Source organism: Pleurodeles waltl, chromosome 12 (genome assembly GCF_031143425.1).
Source record: "Pleurodeles waltl isolate 20211129_DDA chromosome 12, aPleWal1.hap1.20221129, whole genome shotgun sequence".
NCBI lineage: Eukaryota > Metazoa > Chordata > Amphibia > Caudata > Salamandridae > Pleurodeles > Pleurodeles waltl.
In genome coordinates this window covers 150,060,918-150,087,316 of record NC_090451.1, presented here as the reverse complement: position 1 = coordinate 150,087,316, position 26,399 = coordinate 150,060,918, and the positions used below count along the sequence as shown (strand labels likewise).

The 26,399-nt window shown below is 40.9% G+C and overlaps 1 protein-coding gene across 2 annotated transcripts in view; it reads right to left on the bottom strand.

The window, feature by feature from the left end:
* Positions 1–26,399, bottom strand: part of ARRB2 (arrestin beta 2) — a 305,471-nt gene that overhangs the window by 175,155 nt on the left and 103,917 nt on the right. For both annotated transcript variants that reach the window (XM_069217995.1, XM_069217994.1), the window contains exons 6-7: positions 10,739–10,798; positions 10,319–10,386 (exon numbers count right to left, since the gene is read on the bottom strand). In XM_069217995.1, the coding sequence (XP_069074096.1) occupies positions 10,319–10,386; positions 10,739–10,798 (128 nt within the window). The remainder of the gene's footprint in view (positions 1–10,318; positions 10,387–10,738; positions 10,799–26,399) is intronic.

The window sequence follows — 26,399 nt, the reverse complement described above, 5'->3', positions numbered from 1 at the left end:
CACCGATGCATGAGGCACTTTGCAGATGCCTCATTTAAAAACCTTGCTTTTGAGGTGAAACTTCATAAAGCTACTGTAGCCAAAAGAGAAGAACCCTTTCTACCAGTGAATATCTGAATCATGAAGAAGACATTTCAGAATTAATGAGGACACTCTTTCCTTAGGGGGAAATAATTTTCCAAACGTCATGTCCAGTGACACTCCCAGACATTTCAATCCTTAAACTGGAAAGCACAGCGACTTGCAAAATTGAATCAAAGACACATCTTGTTCAGACAAGGCAAAGCTATTTACAAATTGTGTGTCACTTTATGAGGACTGTCAGCTTTGATCAACTAATCATTTTAGACTGGACAGATAAAAATGTTCTTCCTCCAGTGAGTCTCCACCGATCCTATGCATTTTCAAGGTGTTCTAGGGGTGGACGTAATCTCTGCTGATAATTGGAGTACCCTATTACAGTCACCAAAAACTTCCATTCTTACTATTGGAATGCTGTAATCCAGCTGAATACTCCGGGACCTGATATACATCTTGGGGGACCAGTTGCTCCATCACAACAGTGATGGATTTCCAGTCCGCCAAAATATAAATCCAATTATAACTGATGAGATTTATATTTCAGCAGACGGGATATCCGTCATCGTCGTGAAGGAGTAACTTGTCTGCCAAAATCTATATCAGGCCCTTAGTCCCCTACTCTTGGTTGAAAAAAGAAAATAAATAAATAAATCGGATGGACCATTAACGTCCAAAAGCTCTCTTTCCATTTGGCTGTTGGCTTTTTTCAAGTCTAAGAGTGGCCTGAAATCTGTCTTTATGCTCTTTGTGAAATCAATTGGAAAAAAAAAAAAGGCCTTTTCTTTTTCTACTGTTGCTAAAGATATAAAGCAAAGTGTGGAACAGACAGAAGCAAATGACATGGTCTTGAGGTTCTCCTCTAGTGCTGCAGAAAAATATGTACCCAAGGTGATGCAGAACATTTTGCACATAACAATCAACTTTTCTTAATCGCTCCAAACATGTACTCTTAAAATAACATACTACAGATTACAGTCATTGTTCTGGATTATCTAGAATGATATAATTCTGTTTATCCATGGAAAAAGTGCTGAAACAATCTAGGATGAAGCGGTTTGGAATCTACAGAGAGCACTACAGCTTATTTATGCAATAGAGGTAAACTAAAAGTGGTCAATGCGGATAAGGCTTACATGTTCCTGTCCCTCTAAGGAGAAAGGCCATTTGCTGAAAGCACAGCAAGTTACTCCTGAACAGGTTCAGTGTGCATCCTTCAACAGCTGTAGTAATTTGCTGCTTCTGTGGAAATATATAGCTTGAATCTGTTCCAAATGCACTGACTAGTGAAAAGGAATTTGGAGGTACAAGTGAATGATATGTTGCATGGGTCTCCAATACCCCTGAAGAAGCTCTCCAAAGTGCAGATCAGCCCAGTGCTCCATTCAGAGGGTTTATTCACTTTAAAGAAGACAGCACTGCTCATCTCAACACTCTTAGAGAAAATGCCAGGCAAGCCATATGGAAGGTCCTCATGATATACTGTGTTGGCCTACAGGACCACCAGTGGAACCATGTGTATCTATAAGACGTTTAAACATATTGTAGTCTCGACTTTCAGTCACACAATGTGTGTGGCCAATAGTACAGGAAAGAAGAGTGCCAGCAGTAATACAAGCTGGACTCACTGCAGTCACTTTAGAGTTGGTCAGCAGGAGGCAGAGACAAAGTGTATGAGTTAGGTGCATGATTAGTCAGGAGCTTAGGAGAGCAGGGACTGGATCCCGAATTAAGATCCACTTCAGAGCCTCACTTATATGCATTCTTGTGTGTGCATGCATGTATGCGTGTGTGTATATATATATATATATATATATATATATATATATATATATATATATATATATGTGTGCCTGCATGTGTGTTTGGCATTATTCTTCTCCCTGATAACATGCTGCTCCATTAGAAGCTCTACCTGATACAGAGGATCACCAAAAGTATGTGTTGCTCCTATTGGGATCAATTCTTGCACAATTGTGTCCATTCTGGCAGAGTAGTGGCACTGCAATAATTGTTGTCTTCACTGACATACTTTGGTCACTCTTGCTATAGTTGTGTGTACTGGCAGAAATCAGTGACATTTTGTGAGTATGATTTACAGAACTGCGTCGTCCCTCCTTCCCCCGACTTAATGGTGGCTGACTCTGGCATAATAATGGCCATGACTGATGTTCTGTGAGCATTCTGCAGTTGTAGGGTCCAGTCCTGGCACAGTGGAGTATCTGATACAACAGTGAGCATTTTAGCATATTATGCTAACAAAGACAAAATGGTTGCATTTCCAAAACGTATTGAAGGCGGATAGTTGAATCGTAATTTAAGGGATGATTTGGGGAGAAACACTGCTGTTTTGTCCTTTGTGCCAAAGTAATTATTTCATTTGTCATATGAAGGCACTAAATATTGATGACGCTTCTCCAGACATTTCTGCTGGTAATGCCGCCTGAGATCTTTGGGTCCTTACTAGTCTATTGTTACCTTGATACAGTCATTACGGTACAGTTATAAAATTTGTTAGTAGCTCGGAATGATTTTTCTTATGCAGAAGTAGCCTTGTTCTAGAAAACTTTGGCGATCCCTGGTATGGAGTATTTCACACTAGTAGCTTGCTGATTAGCACAGCTTGTACTTACTACACACTTCCCTTAGCACTCTCTCCCACCGTGAAATACCATATAACAGTCACACAAATTATGAGAGTGAATAATGAAAGAGGTGATAAGCCAACATCCAAGATATGCTCATAGGACATTTTGGGCAATTAAGCCGATCTGTTTCTGTGGTCTTATTAAATGGTAAGCTCTGTTACTTACATTGTTAATGACTCAAAATGAATTGAAAAGAAAATACCTCCTATGGATCATCTCTTCCCCAGGACCTCAAGCCTCATTATTTGGTGCTTTTACTAAGAGGTTCTTGTAAAGCGTGAATCTCTGCAGGTCAGCTTTCCTAAACTTCTAGTAACAAGTGCCTAGACACAAGTGGACTCTGTACCAGCCCTTTCTTGACCATCAACAATTTCTCAAGGAAAATGAATGAATACCAGCTTAGACAACAAAAGAACCTACAGTATTAGCTTGTTAGATGGTCAAGAGATCCCTTCCTCATTGAGGCAAAAGTGGCATGTGTGGTTCAAAGGGCCGATTTTTCAAAATCAATTTGAAATTTAAAACCAAAAAAGTATGCAAAACACACTTTCCAAGAGGCATGTAGAGCTGAAGAAAGAAAGTACAGCTCCAAAAAGGCAACAAAAAAAAAAAATCAGAGAAGCAAATGATGCCTAATGGGTTATTTACCTTCGGTAAATCTTTCTGGTAAATACTCTACTAGCAGATTTGTCACTAGTAAGTGGTGCCATGCAACTTCTTGTCGACTACACTCCACCCCTGAAGTCACAGTCAGAGTGGCATAAAGCACCACTCAAGTGCATTGATGTCAGTTTCTCTCTGGGCACCTTCCACTCTCTCAGATGCAAAGCCTAAAAACAATTGTTTTATGCCAATATTCAGATTTAAATTTGAGACTTTTAGATGAAAAAAGAGATCATTCCACAGAACAGGCAGGTGGGAGAGGACGAAGAGGAATCTGCGGTTAGACTGTCCACCAGAAAGACCATTACCGAAGCAACTTGCACTTTTCTTAGATACTTCAAACCACAGATTCCTCACCTGTAGAGTAAATACCAAAACAGTGCCACCCCTGGTGGTGGATCTCTGTGATGAGTCAAGCCAAAACAAAAGTCCTGTGCGACTGAGCAGGCAAAAAGTCCTTCCCATTAGATCTGGCTCTCAGGAAATTGACGTTTCATGAGCATGTTTAATGATGACCACGTAGCACCCTGACAAATATCTAGCATTCTAGCACAGTAGTAGCAGCCTGGACCCTGGTGAAGTGATCCCCGTTTCTTGACCAATGTGTAGCAGATCTTGTTGCAAAGGTCTATCCACCTGGAAAAAGTCCTCTTCTCCTATGTCTTGCCTTTGTTTGCCACAGAGAAACCCCACAAAGCTGAGTGTTCGGGGGGGGGAGGGAGGGGGGGGGGGGGAGGTTTCCAAGTAATGGAGTCTCTACTTCTCTTTTGAGGGGTAATGTTAGGGAAAGAACGTTAGAAGAGTGACCACTGTCTAACATAACAGTCACAACTTTCAATAGTAAGGCCGCTCTAGCCCCGAGCACAAATTAGTACACAAGGATGGTGTAGAGTGGCTGGACTGACAAAGTTTAAAGCTCACTCATCCAACGAACTGAGTTGATCACAATGAGAAAGACAGTCAGTATTAGAAGACAGAGGAAAGCTGTGCAATGACTCAAAAGGGGAACATGTAAACTAAGGACCAAATTAAGAACCCACTGTGGCATTGTGAAGAGTTAGGGCGAAGCATGTCCAAATCTTTGAGGAAATGCACCAACAACATGAGATTTGAACAAGAAAAGTTGGTCCAGTAAACACAAAAAGGCTGACAGATAATCTACAGCACTGCACAAGTACATGAAGATGTGACCACTTTTGGCAGAAAAGAGGCCCTAGTGCAAAGCACCACTTTGTCAGGATAGATAGGGCGTCTTAGATAAGGCCTGTGGGGCTCATTTGCTCTGCAGGCAGATGTCATTGCCACAAAAACTGTTTTTAATGTGAGAAGCCTGAGGGAACAGTTGTGAAGAGGCTCGAAGGGCGTGCACATCAAAAAGGTCAGAACCAAATTAAGATCAACTGGGGCATAATGAATGGGGAAAGACGGAAGAGATGATTAAGACCTTTGAAGAATCTATGTACAATAGGTGACAAACAAAAGTGGTGGATCAGGCAACCGCAAGAAGGTAGAAATGGCAGATAAATAGCCCTTAAGAGTGCCCAAAGCAGAAACCGGTCGGGTAAGTGAAAGAATGAACAGTAGAACCTCGGGAAATAGGGGCAAAAAGAGGGTCAGAATTGTCTGTTCACTTGCCACAAATGTTTTCCAATGACAGGTGTAAACTGTTTTGGTGGAGTGAGCCTGGCTGCCAAGATGATGTTACAACCATAGGAGGAGTCTGGTCGGAGGATAAATGGACATGCTCAGCAGCTTGGGATACCATACCCGCCGTGCCCAGTCCAGACCCACACAAATTACTTGGGCCTGGTCGTTACTAATCTTCTTGAGAACTCTGGGCAAGAGTAGTAAAGGCAGAAAGCTGTACAGGAGGCCTGAGTTTTACTTGAGATGAAAAGCATTTCCAAGCGAGTGCCACCTTGGAAACTCCAGGGAGCAAAACTGCTGACATTGCCTGTTCTCTGCGGAGGCAAACAGATCTAACCAAGGCTCTCCCCGCTGTTGAAAGAGACCTTGAGCCACCTTCGCATAGAGACGCTATTTGTGATATGCTAGGCATTTTCAGTTGAGTTTGTCCGCTCTGGCATTCAGAGAGCCCGCCAGATGTTCAACCACCAAGGATATGCCCTGCTGTTCCAGCCATGTCCAGAGGCAAAGAGCCACTTGACAAAGGGTCCACAACCCAACCCCACCATGCTTGTTGCAGTACTGATGCTGTACCCACTGGAACTTCAGGTCCCACTACAGAGCCAGCATGTGCCACCGGCAGGATGCAGGAGGCCATGAGGCCCCATGGCCTCACAATCAGTCTCAATGAAACCCAGAATAAAGGCTGAAAGATCGGTATCATAGCTTGAATATTCTGGACTCGCTGCTCAGGAGTATAAGCCTGAAACTGTACTGTGTCTAGAACAGCTCAGATGAATGGAAGCCTCTGAGAGGGAGTTGGTGTGAGTTCGGCATGTTTATAGTGATCCCCAGCAAATACAGGAGATTCACCACAGTCTGGGAGAAGATAGCCCATGGCAAGCAGCAGCATGCACGGTGTTTGCACAGGAATTGGCGCGGTTGGTAGCCCCTTTTGTAGCCACGAAAGGAGCGAAAAGCAGATTGTGGGGGGATGAGTGGCCACTACGAGGGCCAAGAACCTGACTGTAATCTGAAAAACCTTGAAGCACTCTAGCTCCGACTCTGCCTCTGTCTCCGAAGACACGGGTGCCATCAAAGGACATGTCCATCAGGGAAGCTTGGACATCCCCAGAAAAGTCAGATGTCCTCAGCCATGTGTCGCACCTCAGGGCCACTGACGTGGAAAACGCTCTACCTTTGTGAACTTAGCTGCATCTCTCCCATCAGCAACAGCTTGAGAGTAGAGCTAAGACCTCCTCCAGGACCTGTGGCAGCACTTGCGCAAACTTATTCCATAGCGTGTGGGAATACCAGCCCAAAAGACTCGCGGTGCAAGTTAGGCTGAAGAAAACACCTTCTTCCCAAATGAATCCAACCTCTTGGCATCCCTATCCGGGGAAGCGGTAGGGAACGCGCCATGGAAAGTAGAGGCTAGTCCACAAAGCTCTCCGGAGTGGGGTATTGCGTCAGGAAACTTGGGTCCCCATGTGAGGGGCAATGGGGGGCAATCGTCCTATTCACAGAAGCCTCTGAGCTGGGTTTGGACCAGGTACCGAGAAGGACATCTGCCAGCTATCATTGAATGGGAGGAGGGGTTCGGAGGAGGAAGCTACCGGGTGCAGCATCTCTGTCAAGAGATTAGTCTGGATGGCCACTGAGGGTAGATGTAAAGTAGGGGGAGAAAGCTTATCAGTATCTGGAGATGTGTTCAGTCCACTGGCTTCACCCAAGTCCTCACGCTAGTCCATTTCTACTTGGTATAGCTGGTATTCTAAAGGGTTCAGAGATTTCCTTCCACTCTTACTCAAGGCCTAGCCCAACAGAATAGGGCTCAGGATCCGAACGAGGAGGCACAGCTCCTGCAAGTGCCAGAGTCAGCACCAGGCGACGCCCACTCGGCTTTGTGTACAAGTCAGTGATAATAGGGATGGTGTCGCCAGTGGGCACTGGTGCGGCCAAGAGCATCAGCATGAAAACTGAGTCCAGGGAAGGTCGAGGTCATACGATCGGCGCCAGTTCGGATCCAGGACATGATCCCTCTGAGCCCATAGGCGTCAAAGCCCCCAGCATGGAACCTGATTGGGCCCCCTTTGGCCTCGCAGGGCTCGAAGGTGCTCCAGCAGCGTCAGATTGCCCAAAAATTAGGCGCACGGCCTCATAAAATTATTTTATTGGGGTAGGGGGTCACTCTGGCTCCCAGAAATCTGGGGAGGCAGTGAGTCATGCCAGGTTCCCAAGAATGAGGCCTAGAAAGCCTTCGGATGCATGGCCCGGCACTCGGAGCAGAACTTCAGGTTGGTGTCACGCTCCAGACACAAGGTGCAAATCCGTCTCGGACATCGCTGGATGACAGTTACTGCAGGGCTTGAAACCAGTCTTCCTAGACAACATCCCTCAACACACCAGGAGTAACCTCAAAAAAAGAATTCAACAAAAAGTCGGAAAAGGCCCACAGAAAATGGACTAGGAAGGAGTGGATATAGACTCTGAATGAGAGAGCTGTAGCCCAAAGCAGTGAGGAATATTGACTGTTAGCTGAAACAGCTGCTGTACAATAATCAACTCCTGTTTAAATGTGCTGCCACAACTGCCATTCTTTGAAGAAAAATAAACTTTGAAGCTGTTGTAAGACAAATGGCAGGTTCTTCTGGTGGGACGCATTGTGTCCTACCTGGAACTTGAAAAGCTTGTAATGTTTCAGTGCTATTGGAATAAGAAATATTCATCCTAAAGATTAACAGCACCTATCCTATTTCCTAGATTAAATTGCGGATATATTTCATGGAGAGCTAACATACTGAATTGTTCTTTATTTATTGACCTGTCTGCCATTATGTAGTACATATCAAGCCTCAGATTGCACTTCGATCCTTCTTTTGAGCCAGAAAGGAATGGAAATGCTTTCAATTTCCTCTAAGTATGGCTACAGAGAAGCTTTGGCTGTCTGAAACACCTCATGTCATTAATTCAAGGACATGTACATACTGACAAAAGTGAGCCTTGGATTAGCCTTCTTCAGCCATTAACCTTTTTGTTTATTTCTTAGTTTGTCATTACTTGGATAGGCTGGCCATCAAGGTGATGGGATTTTGCAGATGCGTATATTATCCCATTTCAGTTCTCACTAGGATTTAGTAGTACAGCATCTAGTAATACTTCTGTTAGATAGCAGACTAGACATGTTGTGAAGACTGTAGCTGAGTCATTGTGTCTTGTTTGATGCATTTACTTTGTTGACATTATGACATTTTAATTGTCCATTTGTGGCTTATTTGTTTAGAAGTGCTTGCTGTCTAAATGTTGTAGTCTAATATTAAGGCACAGTGCTATTCACTTACCCATTCCTTAGTTTTACTTTGTCATCATGATCATGTTTGATTTACCGCTTTTTTGTTCCTGAAGTAATGCCGTGCAAACAGACATCTTTTTTAAAGATGCAACGGAAATACCAACCAGTTATCTAAAGTATCTACGATGCAGTTGTCTGCTGTGTTTGACATTTAGCTAACTGCTTGCAAAGCAAACTATATTTTTTTTTACTCCTTTTCATAACGCTCTTCTTTGAGGGAAAAGGTACAAAGTATTGTTTTTTTTCCTAGGATGGCTGAAGGACAACACAAAGAAAGTAGCCCAACTTGATGTTTCAACATTAGGGTGTCATTCGTTGAGTGCCTGGATCTCAAGAGAAGCATGTAACAAATGGGCTGGTCGTCAATGTCACAGATCTCTACTGGGTGCAGCGTCATGACTTTTTGGATCTCCCCCTTGTCGGGTCTGCAAAGAAAGAACAAAAATGCAAGCTAGGAAGAGCACCCTCTCCATGCTCGTTGGCTCTACAAAAGACTGATTTCTGGCACCTCAGATCTTCTCATTTGCATGAAGTCTGCTCTTCTGTCCTCAAGAGTTGATCTTCACACCCTGACACAGAACTCCCATTACTAAATAACAGAAACGTGTTTTTTCCACAGGTTGGACATTTAACAATAAAAGATAGCTTTATGTTGATAATAGAAAATGACTTCAATCGAAAAATGACCCAAAACACTCAGTCACTCTAACCTACAAGACATCAAGTTGAGTGAAACTGTAAAGGCTTTGACAGATTCTGCTGTAGCAAGAGCAAGGAAAGGCTGGGGTCAGTGCTACTAGGATCCTGGCTTCAGGAGCCAGAAAAATAGAAATGAACAACTGTCACTATCAGGACATGGTGGTATACTGGTGGAATGTGTCTTTTAGACAGTGCAGTATCTGTTTTTAAAAATGGCGTGTCAGAGTTTTACTTGTCAGTTTTCTAATTCAAGTGACCAATTAGGCGCCAACAATCTCAGATAGGAAGTACAGGCTGTCATTGGCAAACATCTGCGTAGACTCCCACAAACAACTGGTGTGCTTGCCAAGGAAAATGTATGCACCAGCAGCCTTTATGGCTCTGGTCAACATGCCACAAATGTTCCAGTCTACTCTCTGGGCTCTTCTTTTATCCGAAAGATCAGACTAAAGTGCACAGATGGATACTGCTTCTATTCCGGTGTGACAATCACAGAGTACAGCTTTGCTTTATAAATCATGAAAAGCAGTTATTTTTCAGGCAAAATAATCTTCAGTAGGCATGGTGTTGCTGTCTTTATCACAGCTGGTGTTTAGGAGGATGTTTTAAACTGGTTCCAATGATTTGGATACAGCACACTAAAAGTTTCTCCGAAATCACAGCTGACATCTCTGTGGCATACGCATGTGGATCCTCTGGTTAACTGCACCCCTGGTGAACAGATCAAATCTTCAAAAGGAAGGCTTCTTTAAGGAGAGTGATGGACAGCTGGGCAGAAATATGTGAAACATAATGTCCTCCTGAAGTGAAAAATGGCTGAAAAAAATCTAAGATGTGGAGAGATGGCAAAAATATTCTCACGAATAATCCTGTGAGAAAAGTAGAAAATAAAAGTCTACTGTATTGGCAAGTTTATTCGGTTGGCATTGCTGAATTCAATGACTGCTGGTAATTTCTCCGATGTGGCATATTAAAGTTTAGCTCGTACAGCGCTCATCTAAATTTTTGAGAGGCATGATATAGAAACCTTAACAATAAAATAATACATTTAATATACTACATCAGGATCCCGAATACTGGTACGCTGCACATCATTTGTCTTGTCACCCTAGGTGTAAAATCAAACGACATGCCTTTCCTCCGTGGAGGGACAGACTTCACAAGAGTGCCACAATAAAGAAAGAGGGCCTCTATGAATTTTTCCCAAATGGAGAGCTGCTGGGTTGTCTCATAAAAAATTAAATGGTATTACCTTTTGTGTATTTTCTCCTCAAGGGTTTTAGCACAAAAGGCTCTGATCTCGAAGTCCACACCACATGCCTGGAGGAGAAGACAGCAGTTTAATAAGGCAGGAACACTTTATTTCTGTTCTTGTACTTTACTTTCATGAAGAAGAAGGAGTAAGCTCCCATGAGTACTGTAAAACATCATAGTCTTGTACGTGTTTAAAAAAAAAGATTTTATGGTAGTGTCTGCAGTTACGAGTTTCAAATTAGGATGATCAACAGAGGTCACACTGTGACCAGACTACCTAATACAACACAACATTTTACTGTTTCCCTTTTTGACACCATTGATTACCCACAAACATTTTTCAATTGCTTGTCCCATCTTTGATGTGGTGTTCTCTTCCCATCGTATTCTACAAATTTTACAACCTTGATGTTCCTACCTTTCCCGTGTCCTCCGGTCCGGGCTGCAAAGTGACTGAACATGGCAAGTTCTGGGGAATCTAGAAAAAAACAATACAAGTCATTGCATTGTGGTGAGCTGAAAAATCCAGCATGAGCAGACTGCTCACTTGTAACAACAAACGTTTTGTAGCCTGATAACTGCTAAAGGTACACATGATGTGCAAAGTGCTGACATTGTGTCTGGGGCCCTTGTACACGGTTTAATGATTTAAAAAAAAAAAAAAAAAAAGTGCACCTTACCCTCGCTTTGAGTAGAATTAATTTTCCTATGAAATCAACACACAAGTCAAGCCTTACCACCATCTTCAAATTAATTATGAAGAGACTCACAAAGGTTGTTGTCATCAAGGCTCTTTTGAGGCAAAACACGTAGGTACCCCTTTTCCACCAACAAATTGGCCAGCCATAGTGCACAGGGTGCATTTCTTTCAAAAACCGGCATGCATGTGTTTATATATGCCATGACATAATACGTCACTTGCGTCTTCTGTAGTATAGATCAAATTGATTAGCAGTCTGAGTATAGAGTATACAGAGCATTACCCTCAGGGGAAGATGAGCTAAGGTAGAAATTAATTAAAATACATTCATAAACAAGGCTATGGTCACCCTAGCTTACTGTCTACAACCAGCATCTAGACAATGTTTTTAATTGTTTGTAATGTACTCTTTAGAAAGTCCCTTGAGTAGCTGGATTAAGCTGTGCCGCAGTTGTAAGGTTTCTTGCCAGGTCTATTTGTTTACCCACAGTAAGCACAACACGTATGCAAACTGTACAGGATGCGTTCCCTGTTGGACCATTCAGAGCTGGGCTTCTATGTCAAGGTGATACACAAAGTGTATTTCTTTTTTGAGGAGTAGCGAGTTGCCATTTCTATCCTTCCATAGCTAACCATTCTAATCAGAATGTGGGGGGTCTGATTGTGCTGGCAATGCGTTTTCTTGACAGAGGCCAGGATTTTTGTTTCCTGTATACCCGTGAGGGGGGACCCCGTAAAAAAGTCTGATATGTGCCAAAGAATCAGGATATATGGCCAGCATCATTTCTAGGCCATGTATGAAGAATGCCTCTAACTTGTTTAGTGAGGGTTTACCTGGGTGTGTGGTTGCTGAAGGGCTGCAACTTGTCTTTCTCATGTGTGTGCTATTCAAGATGGCAGTTCCCTTTGTGCAAGGCTACTGTTTGACTTTCAGAACATGCTAGCCCGCAGGTACACATTCTGTCCTCCCTACTTGAAACTAGATGCACCTGGTGGACAAAAAAGGTTTCCCCTAGTACAGTGAACCCCAACTCCTACTTAATTTCCTGTGGCACATTAATCTTCCAAGGTAACAGGAGTCCCAGACAAGGAAATACACATCCCCAGTTGGACCAGCCCGATTGGTCCATGGGAGGCCGACAGGACAGGCAGCCTCCACTACAGAGTGAAGATGCTTCTTGAAAACTGGTGTGGCTTCAGCACATTTTAAAACTACAGGTGAATTAACTGGCTGTAGGCATGTCACCTTCACCAGCAGAGAAGAGGATTTTTGGCCCTTAAGTCAGTAATTTAAAATTTGTTCAACACTTTACTTGACACCGATGCACCAGCATCAGAAGGGACGAACAGTCAGGATTGTATTGTGTTCCCATCTGTTCCCAGACCTTGCGTAAGTATACAAATGTATATTGCACAGGCCAGGCCCTGCGGCCAACCGCGGATTGGAGTTGCGCCCTCGTCATGTACTACTAATTACCTCACAAATTACAGCACTCATGACATCTATGATAACAACATTGACAATATCAATGTAATAATTGCAGTAAAATGTTTGACAAAAAAAAGCTGTGCATGTTGGGGGCGCGAGTTATAGTTACTTGAGATAACTAACTATAAAAGGTGAATTTCTATGGTTTGATACGTTTAAAATGTGAGCCTAACTATAATGTCCCTTGGCTTTTTAAGTGAATGAATATATTTGGTTATAGTTTTTTGTAAACCACAGAGTGAGAGGTTTTTTTGTTTTGCCAATAACTTTGACGCCGCTTGACGAATCTTTACCAAATTTTTAAAACTTTTACTTTGGTCAGTTAAGCTGCTTTCTGGAAAGTTTCAGGGTGATCTGTCAAGCAGGGGCCAAGAAAAAGGGGGTGGAGGGGCTTTTTTTTCTTTTTTTTAAAAACAACTACAGTCAGAACCCCTGGACGGCATTACACCAAATTTGGCAGAAAGCTAGATCTTGGTCCTGGAAGCAGGCGTTTTGTGATTTGGTGTAAATCCCTTCAGTAGCGTTGGAGTTAGTTAAGGCCACAAAATATAAATATATAGAGACAAGGAACCTCTGCGGGTCGATCTGTGGGTCCACGAGCCATAGCAAGCTTCTGATAGACTTGCTGCAACCTTAGAGGGAAGTTGAGGCCGACATTTTGTTTAATCAGAGAACAGTCCTAGGGGCTGAAATGTGGATTACAATTCATAGGAAGAAGTCAGGGTAGGAGTTCCTTGACCTCAGATGATTAATGTAAATGCACTGGATGAGTAAATAATTTGGAAAAAATTGGTAACACTTTTTTTTTCCACCCAGTTTCAGAGATCTGTGGATCCACCCACAGATTCACACAGAGGGCCTCTCTGAGCCCCGCAGATCTCGAAAACTGTAAAAAAAAAAAAAAAAAAAAAACCCCATCAACAACAACAACAAAAAAAGTGCACACTCAGGCATTCATACAGACACTCACACCCACTCTGACACCAAGACATACCCTTTTACACCCAATCTCACACCCAGATAGGCGCTCTTACACCAAGAGAGACACTCTCACATCCAGACATACACTCACACCTAATCTCACATCAACAGAGACACTGTCACGCCCACTTTCTTACCAAGACATACCTTCTCATATTCACTCACACCTCGACACTTTCACACTTATTCTACTACACTCGCACCAAGACAGAGGCTTTTACACCCACTCTCACATCCAGACACTCACACCCACTTGCACATCAGAGATACTTTTACACCCATTTTCAAAGCAAGCCATATCCTCACACACCCACTGTCACACCCAGGCAGACACTCTTACACCCACTCACACTAAGACAGACTCACACCCACTGTCATAGAAGACACACCCTCTCACATCCAGACACTCACACCAGGACAGACACACTCACACCCACTGACGTATCCAGACAGAAACTGTCACACCAACAGAGATACTCTCACACCCATTCTCACAGCAAAGATGTACCCCTTCACATACACTCTCACACAGAAACTCTTACACCCACTCACACCCAAAGAGACACACTCACACCCACCTCACATCCAGACACTCACACCCACTTGAACATCAACAGATACTCTCACACCCAGACAATCTCACATCTGTCACACCAACAGATACATTCTCACACCCACTGTCACAGAAGACATACCCTCTCACTTCCACCATCACACACAGACACACACACACACACACACACACACCAGGACACACTCTCACCCACTGCCATATCCAGACAGACCCTCTCACATCCACTTGCACACCAGAGATACTCTCACACCCATTCTCACAGCAGGACATACCGTTTCACAGCCACTCTCACACCCAGACGCTCTTACACTGAGAGAAACACTCACACCCACCTCACATGCAGATACTCTTACACCCATTCTCATACCCAGAGAAACGCTCACACCCACTCTCCCACTCCGAACTCACACCCAGAGACACCCTCATACCCAGAAACATTCACACCCACTTACACCCAGACACACTCTTACACTAAACACCCTCTCACACTCAGACACTCTTTCACACACACTGCCACACCCAGACACTAGCATCCACTCTCACACCCAGACACTAGCATCCACTCTCACACCCCGACAAACACTTACACCCATTCTCACAGCCAGACACCCTTGCACCCACTCTCACACCTAGAGACACACTCAACCAGACACACTCCCACACCCACTCTCACACCCAGGCAGAGACTCTCACACCAACTTCAGACCCACTCTCACACCCAGCCACTTTCACAACCAGAGTGAGACTCTCACACCTAGTCACACACCCATGGAGACACTTTCACACCCACTCTCACATTTAGAGCAACACGCTTCCACCGTCTCACATGCCCAGATACTCTTACAGCCACTCTCATATCCACACACTTGCATTCACACAGATACACATACAGTCCTAGGATGCTGTGACCTGAGAGGCAGAGCTGTGGCTGCCATTTTGTTCTAACCGGAAAGGTTCCCAGGGGAAACGTGTGCAGTAATACATATGAAGGGGTCAGGGTAGGACTTCCCTGACAAGAGAGGTTCAGATAAATGCGGCACATTAGGAATTATTGGGAAGACTATGCAACTTTTTCCCCCGACATCCGCAGATCGTGAGGAGATTTCTATTTTTAATGAAGTATTTAAACATACATTAATATGTGTATGCTAAAAGGATTGGCCCTGAAAAGAGCCTTTGTGTTTATAATGTGTAGGTGATCACTACACATGAAACAGAATGCAGTCTCTAAAGTTCTGTAGGAACACCCTGTTGCCTTTCTCTGTCAAGTGAATGTCATCATTTCTATATATACCATCCACATTAAACCGTAAATTAATGGGGTATATAGAGCCCATGTTATGGTCTCGGAGGAATGCAGTAACAGTTTTATTAACATGTTTACTGGATTTGTCCATTTGTGGACAGAATTCACTTGACCACTTCTGCCTTTGGAAAATGTTAGAAAAAACCAAGGCAGTGTGTGGGAAATGTGGCATTAATTTTCCAAAGGTATTCTTAATTAAGATTTCCAATCTTACCGCTGTAACTGTGCCTAGGTTATTGCCACCACAGTGCACAATCATAAGCTCTGGATGTTGACAATCATTAATGATTTCAAGCAAAGGGAGCAACTGATGCCACTTTAACCCTCTCTCTGGCCAATCCAAGTAATGTCCACATTCGATAAAGCCAGGTCCCTGTCAGTATTACTCCTTCTTGCACTCTCTCTAGCCCAAAACACATAGCTGTGTCCCACAATCCAAACTCTGAGCATTCTGGAGGGGAGCTGGAGCACTACAGAAGACAAGCTACAGCTGAATGAGGCTGTGTTGGAATGAAATGCAGAAATGTAGTTGAAAATAGAGTGTACTAGTTAAAACAACTGTTTTTATTGGTTGTTCTAAATATGTTGGTACATAAGGGATAGGTAGTAATATTGTGAGAAAAGAAAATCGATTTGGGATTGGCTTTTGAGAAAGCCAAAAAAGTGTTGCTGTTTGTGATGTGTGTAATATGTGAAAAGGTCAACCACACCTGTGATTTTTCATTTAAAAGTAAGCATGGTGCTTGCAGAAACTGTAATGAAATTTTGACCTACTCCTGCGAGAGAATGTTAGAAACAACATTACTATGGTAGCACAGTTAGACTGACTTGGTAGTTACAGTTCCACTAGGGGAAAACAAGTGTTTCAAAGTATGTTTCGATGACAATACATTTGTTTGGTCAAAGAGGAATATATTAGCATTATTTTGAGACTATATACTAAAACTAAATTTCGTCCTCCTGTATGGATATGCGGATCCAACCGTGGAGTTACACAGGCACGCTGAGCGCCACGGTGAGTCAGTGAATCTGGTGAAAACTGGTATGGAACAGGGCTATCTTTTGAGTAGTGCGGGAAAGGGTTAACTAGGATATCTAGTGATAAGATGTACAGCATAACTTATATGTGAAAGAAGGATTCTGATTGGATTTGTGAATGAGTAAACTTGAAAGCAAAGTTGAAAAGGTTGCCATTAATGGTTCACTTATGGGAGTGGTGTGCCATTCGTCTGCTTGGCTTTTGCGTATTTTAAGTTAGAAGAAATTCAAACTAATTCGAAGTAACAAATACACAAAGCAAGGAACATTGCATAGTAGTATATCATCTTTTAAATTAAAATGTGTTACTACAGGAATAATTGTATATTAGATGTATGAGAATAAATAGTATGTTCATAGGCACTAAAAATGAATATAAATAATATCTATATGGGAACACTAAAAAATGGTGCAGTAAACAGAAAAGAAAGATTACAGGTCCTTTTTATCACACACCTCATAGAGCACGGTATTTTGTTATTAAGAGATGAGCCATGTGGTTTTAAGTTTAACTGAGTTATATGTGGCCTTGCAGATCATTATGCTCACGTATGTATTAACTCTGACATAGAAACTACAACTCATATTGCTATAAACAGAAAGATAGACCCACCAACATTACACTTACATACTTAGAGGGCTGCATATACATTCATGCGTACAGCCAGACAGTAGTTATGTTTCCAGCAGTATTGGAGCCAGTTGCACAGATCGTTAGATACCCCTGCACTAAGAATATTTATTTAAACATCTGGTGGCATATTCATTGACATACTGATACAGTCAGAGAGATATGTACCTAAACAGTGACACCACCTACTCAACTACCCCCACAAGTGCTAGTTTAAACATACTGGAGGCCTACTGCCGGAGACTCTAATTGTGCACTTTTATTGTCAGGTTGAGTAGCCGTTACAAAGGCTGCTTGAGAATTCTCAAACTGTGGTTTTACTACTGTAAATAGAGCACTCAGCTAGTTTGTAGGTAGGTGGTAGAGGACGGTGCTTTGTGGTTAAAACATTAAACATGTACTTTTAAGTTTTACCTAGTTAAACATGCACTTCCACACTCCTAATCTCACGTATATAAGCAGTGTACCACGCATACTTCAACTCATGCATCTATCAAGAAAAGGATATAATCACTGAGACAACTATGCAGACCATGAGAAGGCTGCTTTTCGATTCATACACGCATGGAAGCAGCAGTTATGCTTCCAGTAGACATGAGTCAGTTGTACATACAAATATATATGTCTTTACTTACTATATTTATTTAGAGATTTGATGCGACACTCCTAGAGGTACTGATACACTCACTCAGATATGTACCAAATACTGACATAATCAGCTCATCAATCCACAGAAGTACTACTTTAAACACGCCTCAGGCCCACTACTGTAGGCCCAGAGTATGTAGTATGTAGTTTTACTGTCAAGGGAACTTGCTATTACAGAGGGTGCTACTTAATTCTTAAAATATCATTCATGTATACAGCAAGATAGCAGTTATGTATCCAACATTATTGGCAGCAGTTGCACACACATTTATATACCCCTTTACTCACCATATATACTTGAATATGTAGTGGGATAGTTATAGAGGTACTGATACACTCAGTCAGATATGTACCAACTACTAACACATCCTACTCAGCTATCCACATTTACTATTTAAAATGTGACTCAGGCCTAGCACTGTAGACACCAAGTATGCAGTTTTACTGTCATCTGGACTACCCATTAGAAAGGCTGCTTGTCAGTCCTTAAATTGTCATTTTAGTGGTCGAGGTTCACTTCTCAGGTAGGCTGTAGGTATGGCATAGACCAGGGAGCTTTATATTTAAAAGATGAAAGATGTCCTAAGTTTTACTGAGTTAGATATACAGTTACAGAGTCTTATCCTCAAATATATGTAGTGTCTAAGCATACTGTAATAGTATTGGAGCCAGTTGCACATACAGTTACATATCACTGTGAGCAGCATATATACTTAAACACCTGGTGGAGCACCCATAAAGGGACTCATACACTCACTGAGATATGTACAAAAATACTGACTGATCCTACTCACCAATCTAAGGAAGTACACCTTAAAAATGGATTAGGCCTACTCATGCAGAATGTAAATGTGCACTTTTACTGTGAGGTAGACCTTCTATTAAAACGGCTGTTTGACAGTCCTCAAAGTATCCTTTTACTACACAAAACTGAGCATTCAGCTCATGTGTAGGTTGATACAGTTTCTGTTTAAATAATTATACATATTCTTCTAAGTCTCCCGGACTTTCAGAGTCCTGTGCTCACTTATAAATGCAGTGTGCATGCTACTGCAGTAATGATATAGCTATTAACAAAAGGGCAGATCAACTGACACACCCGCTGTCACACCTAGTGACACACTCCAACATCGCCTCTCACACCCAGAAATACCACCTCACAAGCACTCACACCCAGAGACACTCTCACAGAGACATACTCACAAAAGCAGTGTCACACCCAGACAGGCACTGTTTCACCCACTCTCTCTCACACACACATATATATATACACACACACACACACACACACACACACATATATATATATATAACATCTCCTTCTCACAGTCACACCTAGATACACACACACACTCACTTTCACACAAACACTCAAACACCCACTGGAACACCTAATGAAAGACTGTTACACACTACACACAGTCTCACACTTGGACAGATGCTCTTACACCAAGTTTGACATCCAGCCAGAGAATCTCAGCTGCACTGTCACTGTGGCAAACTGTCCACTCTGAAAACCACATAGACACAGACACACAGACACACACACACACTCGTAGCAAAACAGACACTCTCATAACAATGCCCACACCCAGTGTCACACCAGGTAGACACGGTCACACCCAGTTCACACCTAGAGAGGGTCTGTCACAACCAGCATCACACCGACAGATTCTGACACCCAATCTTGCATCCAGACAGTCTCTTTTCCAGTGTTCTAGCAACACACATAGTTTTACAGTGATTTTAGACAGATAGTGAAATGGTTACTTATAAATTCAAGCACATACCTACATAGTAGCTAGGTACCTAGCAGTATCAGAGTGAATTCCACACAGTACTATATACTATTGTACTTACCAACACAGCAAGTAACTAATTTATAGAGTTACTTAGAGATACGTATAGAAATTCATAGAATTAGTAAAAGAGTCAGTGATATGCTATCATTTACTTTAACATCCGATAGCACACTAGTGAGGGACTCATACACTCACTCAGATACGTAGCCAGGTACTGACAAAAACTAGTCAGCTATATAGACAACTACTCCATAAAACATGACTTCACCCTGCTACTGCACTTTTAGTCCTTCCTTGAGTTGACATTAAAATATATTTGTAAAGTGTTAAAGAGTACTTTTAGTGCAAATAAGTTATTACTCCATTAGATAATCACTACGACACATGTATTTAATAGTGAGCTCATTGGCAGAGCCATTTGGTTTTTGGATATATAAGTTTATACTGTTTTCTATAGAGGTGCGAATATTTTCATTTCATTTGCAGATATTCAGTTGTGCTGGAAAAAGAAAAATCAGAATGCCTAAGAAGAGAGAAGGAAAAGGGAAATAGAAGAAACAATACTACCTAATTGAAACTGACAGTCAACAGCCAGGTAAGGTGGACAATGTGAAACAAACAAAAAAAAAAAAAAAAAAAACAGCTGGTAAGAGCACTAAGGACTTTCTAAAAAACAGTATGTCAAAAATTGCACACTGAAACAAAATGTCAAATGAAAAGAGGAGTTGTAAATCAAATGATGAAGAATTCCATGCTGGCAAAGTTAGAAAATGTAATCAGTAAAAGAAGGAGTTGACTTGGAGACAACAAAAGTTTATGGGGATAAGAGTAAAAATGTTTCGAACTAGTAATACAAATTTTGCTGAAAAAGATGAAGAGGTATAGAAATACAAGTGCTTTAATTCTGGAGAACTTATTGAGAGCACAGTGGACAAACTATTTGTTTTGAAAATGAAACTGTTTTTAGCCTAATGTTGAACAGAATGAACACACTAGACAAAACAAAAGTATGCATGGGGAAAAGAACATAGAGGAAAAGGCTTACTAACAAAAGTATTTTTCTAAAGTTTTTAAAGGTAAATGGAGCACAGACCCATTTTTTTTTAATGAAGAGACCTACTTGCAAGAGAACACATTAGTGCATGCAAGTGGCTGTTGCTATGAAGTGAAGGATGACAATCCCATAGAAAAAGAACAGATAATTCCTAAAAATGTAGAACAAGTGATAGCTGAAGAAGTAAACCATAGGTGTAAACAGGGTCCTAAGTGAAAATGTTGCAGTATTTGTACTTTCCATCAGGAATCAACTGATAAATTGAAAAAAATAAGATATTTTTCATGGAGTCTCAAACTGAAAATTAAGATGCGTCAAGAATTAGATCTGTGCAAAGTTAGAAAATGCACTAACTTACAAGGTCGATCATTGGCATGTCTTTCAAAGAAAGTGGCAAGAGCACTTTCCACCACTTTAGAATGTTAAGTGTTTTATCATTCAAAAATGTGTAATCTAGTTAGGACACTTTATTATGTAAAAAGTTCAGCTTTATGTTCAGGAGATTTGAATATAGCTCGGTTACGTGGTAGCGTGGCAAAGGTTGAGAAAGTTTCTGAAGGTATTCGGTTCCATTTCTTTGGGCCTAAAGAAGATAATAAAGAAAATGAGGAGGACGTGTCGAGAGCTGCAAGAGAAGTGGATACACAGATAAATATCGAAAATTTTACACAGGAAATAGAAAAGGTCAATACACTGTTCTGAGCAACCTGAGTATGCATGTATTTGTTGACACCGTACTCATTACAAAAAAACAACTTGTATTGTAGTTCTGTTTTCTAAAACTGAAGAAAACAGCAATGATGAGTGGAATGAATTTGGTGCATATCTATTTGTAGAACAGTTTAATTTAAACACAAAAGAAACAACATGTAAGTACTGTCATAACAAATTAGAGAACAATATGAAGCCAACTAGAGCAATTCCTAGTAGATTAGAATGAATGCCTTTTCCAGAAGAACTTAATTAAATGTGTATGAATCAATTATAATACAAACTGTGCACCCATTTCAAGCAATTATTCGAATGGAGCCAAAAACAGGAAAGCTGCAACCAACAGAAGTACAGAAAGGACTTAAAGGAAAAGTTGTGTATGTACCTCTAGATTTTAAAAAATGCTGATACTGTTGATGTTAAAAATGATGTAGATGAACCACTCATTATTTTATCAAATGCAGAACCCACCAAAAGTTTTAAAAAAAATAACCTGGCTAGAGTTAGTGGATGTAAATAAAGTAAAAAATAAAATAAAGAGCTACAATAAGTGGACAAATAGAAAAAGTGGATAAGCAGAATTCAGAAGAAATACATGAGCACTGCAGCATCCATCCACTACATTCAAAAGGATTTCTTGGGGATGCTACTGATCCGTTTCAAATTAAACAAGCTAAAGGAGCTCCCATGAGTATGTGGGAAAAATGTTTAGAGGCTCGCTGTTTTCCACAGCTATTTCCCACAGGAGTAGGTGGGTGCTACGATGAGAGACCGATACAAATACCAGCAGCTGAATATAGGTGAACAAGACTAGATTCAGAGGACCCTAGGTTTAAACAATGTATTCCTTATATATTCCATCTGTTATTGAGAGTGATTTGTCAGGACTCTCTTATGCTGTGAACTATATTCTTAAAACAAGTGTCAATCTGCAAGATCTTTCTACAAGGGACTTTGTGGAGTAGTGTGGCTCAATGGTTAGAGCGGCAGACCCTGAAGCAGAGATCTGGCTCAAGACCAGGGTTCAAGTCCCGCTTCGGCAGGTCTTGGGCTCAATTCCCCTTGACCAGATAATTCTCGCCTCGGTGCCTAATCTAATTCATGGGTCCCACTCTGCAACTCTGGGCAATAGCTTGCTTAATCTCCACAACGGCCCCAACAGCGCTTGGATGCCTGGCTTCACCCTGGGGGTGCTCAGGAGTGGGTGCCTCACAGGGAAAAGCCAGGAGGGGTTCCATAGCGGTATGAGTACAGCGCCTTGAGACCCTAACGGGTGAGTAGTGCGCTATACAAGTGCTAATTTACATTTTCTTTACATTTTTACTTTGATCATAAAATACAAGGTAAAGATGAAAATCTGGAGTACAACTTAATAATTTGATGGCATGTCTACGCAGGACTAATGAATACCGGTACCTTCATCATGGAGAACTTAAATGTATGCTTTGCAACTTAGGTCCACCTACTTGGTTTGTAACGCTTAGCTGCGCAGAGTATGCATGAGATGATTTACTACAATTTCTAGGAGAAGCAAACTCTAATATTAAGGATATCCACGTGAAGACAGCAGGAGAACTTTGCTCTTTGGATCCTGTTAATGTATGTAGGAATTTCAATCACAAGTTTCAAATGAGTTTCATATGCAATAAAACAAATTCTCCTCTTCGAGAAGTCACAGAATTTCTTTTGAGAAAATAATTCAGGGCAAGAGGTGCTCCACATATACGCATGCTGGTATGGATAAAGGATGCACCAAAATTTGGAACTGATAATGATGAGCCTGTACTGTCTTTCATAGAACAGTATGTTACATGTAGAATTCCAGATGAGAAGAATAACAAAACACTGCAGCAGCAAGTTGTATGCTTCCAAACACACAGATGCTGCAAGTATTGCCCCAGAAGATACAGATGTAAAGGAAAGTGTTATACAAGGTGTCACTTTAGATTCCCAGGGCCTATCATTTCAAAAGAAAGCTTTTTATCTGCAGTGAGGCTCACACTGACATGAAAATCATCAAAAATACATATAATCTGAAAAGATCAGAGGCCTTCAAATATATTATTGTTTATAATCCTCTCACGCTGACATTATGCATGCAAATGTGAACATACAGTTCGTTGCTGACAATTTCATTGCTGATGCTCGCAATGTCACTTCATACATCCCAAAATCAGAGAAAACAGATGAAGGAAACGTGGGAGGCGGTTTCTGCAGAAAAATCTCTATCAAAGAAATGATACAATTTCAGCTTGAAAATGCTCTCACATAGAGATAAGCTCATTTAAGTGCTATGATAGGTTGAGTTCAGCTAGTTTGTTCTCAAATTCTAGAGGAATTATTTGGGTTAGTCTAGGCCTTGCCAACATGTGAAACAGTCTTGGAATCTTATCCAGAAATTGAGTGCTTAGAGTTTGATCCAGAGTGTACAGATATTGTAAAAACAAATATGCTGGATACTTACTATCCAAGAATATTTCCACATCTAAAAAAATATGTGTATTTACGAAATTCTGCAGTACTATATGTACAAAAATAATGTTTCAGAAAACACTGATGAAGGGAAGTATAGTGTAGCTGATTTTAACAGTGGTATGGTTTGGCATGCAAAAGGTAATGTAATAAACCACAGACAAATTACTTGTCAAACTGCTAAGAAAACTAATTATTTTTTCTATTTAGCACTTTACCAACTATTCAAACCTTGGTGTTCTGAAACAGAGTTACTTGGACAGTATGACTGCTGTGAAGATTCTTTCAATGCAATAAAAAAAATACCATTGAGTGGCCAATGTTTCTAAAATACCTGAAAATGTTAAATGGAGAAATCGAACAAGAGGAAACAATTGCTATTGAGATAACAAAGGATAGTTCTCAAAGTAGCCAGAGTTATGGACCTCTCTGTGAAGATCCCCTGGACAGCCAATAATTGAAAATGAAGCTTTCACAACGATGAATGAAGTTGAAAGAGCAATGCAACAAGCAAGAAAAGAAAATGTTGACTTGGTACAGTTAGTAGAACAACTCAATGAAGAGCAGAAAGAAATATACATGAAACTTGAAGAAAAATTATACCATGGATTCCTCCACAAAAAGAATCAATGTAAATGTTCACGTTTTAAGCCAATTTATTTTGTATGTAAGAGGATAAGATGGCACTGTCAAAAGTTTAATACAAGTTCTACCCCCTCTTCTGCAAAAAACTATAGACTCCATTTTATCATGTGTAGTAACAGCCCCTACTAGATTGGCTGCACACAATGTAAAACAAATTACCTTACATCATGTACTTTTCACAAAGTTTCAAGAGTCTTGAAGAAATTGAACCTTTTATTAATCGATGAGGTGAGCATGGTCTCAAACTTAATGCTTGTCTTTGTACATTTAAGAATGCAACAGATATTGAAAACAGAATCTGATGTACTTTTTGGAGGAAAGCATCTAATTGTTTTTGGTGATTTATTACAACTCACCCCTGTGAAAGGACAGCCTGTCTTTAACACTTTCTTACATGAAGAAACTCGTAATTATTTAGGAAGCATTGGAAATGTTAATATTTGGTTGAAATTCCAATACAAAGAACTAATTAGAAACATGTGTCAAACATCTGATATGCAATATGGAAATACGCCAAAGAATATTAGAGTAGGAATACTGTCAAAACAATCAAAACATTGCTTGGGAAAACCTGACTTATAAATAACATGTTTCTTTTAAAAACAGCTGCAGCTCAGCTGTCTGAATTAATTCACAAAGAAAATCCATTGTGTCTAATGCCTACTCTCAAAGAATGAACCTTTTTCAATGAAGAATTGCTACAATTGGAGAAAGAACAAATATTCAACGTAATATCAATTGATAAAATTGAACACCAAGAAGTGACAATACTGTTGAGTGAAAAACTACAATCAAAACTCAACTCTTTGGAAAACTCTGTTTCCTAAACCACGGGATTAGAAAAGTGTTTACATGTTGTAAGAATTGTAGGGTAAATTTGCACTGCAATTTAAATGTAGCAGACGACTTGGTTAATGATGCCATGGGAAAAATAATAGATTTCACTTTGTATCCAAATAGAAATGAGGTTCAATACCTAGCAATTACATTTGAAGTTACTGAAGGTGTAAAACAGATAGCAAGGTCGGTTGCACGTTTCTTGCTTGTGAGAGACTTGTATGTTAACAGAAAGCAATTTCCAATACCTCTAGCACAGTGGTTCCCAACCTTTTCACTTCTGTGGACCCCCATTTTATCAATACTGGAGCCCGGGGACCCCCACTGAATCATTATTGGAACCGGGGGACCCCCACTGAGTCAATACTGATAGCTGGGACCTAATATTTTTACATTTTTTAAGCTGCTGCAGACCCCCTGACGAGGCTTCGCGGACCCCCATGGGTCCCGGGCCCACAGGTTGGGAACCACTGCTCTAGCATATGCTGTAACAAAATGTAGGTCTGAAGGTCTAAGTGTAGAGGCAGCATTTAGTACTGTATTCAAAGAAGGTATGTCTTATGTAGCTTTGTCACAGGTTAGAACTTTGTCAAGTTTATATCTGAGAGAGTTTGGGGACACTAGAGTAAATGCTGATTCCATCTAGGGCAGTACCCAGTTTACAAAAAGGCTATCATCTTACCAAAACAAAATATTTTAAAGGATCATAGTGACATTCCTGAGAAAAAGAAGAAAAAAGACAAGACAGAAGTATTGCAGAAAAACAAAACAGAAAATTATGGTGAAATTGTAGGCTACCAGTTCTCAAACATCTCTGGAGTCAACTGCTATGCCAATGTAGCGTTCAATGCACTCTTCTCTTTAGCAACTCTGGTTCATGAAATTAAACAACAACAAAAAAGGATAAAAGATTTTGTTCTGCACTCCTTACCTTGTTAGTACAATTGTGCAGTGATTTAACAAAAACATATTCTGCATCTTCTATTCGAAAGCTTGCAGATTGCTGCACTGGAACAGTACATTTCACTGAAAACAGTCAAGAAGATGCACAAGAATTCCTTATGGTCGTACTTGGTACTTTAGAAGAAGGGGTGGTACCTATTGATGACCTATCTGGACTAAGCTATTTGTGGAAGCATAATTGTGGTAGTTGTTCCTTTTCTTCAAAAAAAAGAAATACATCGGGAAAGA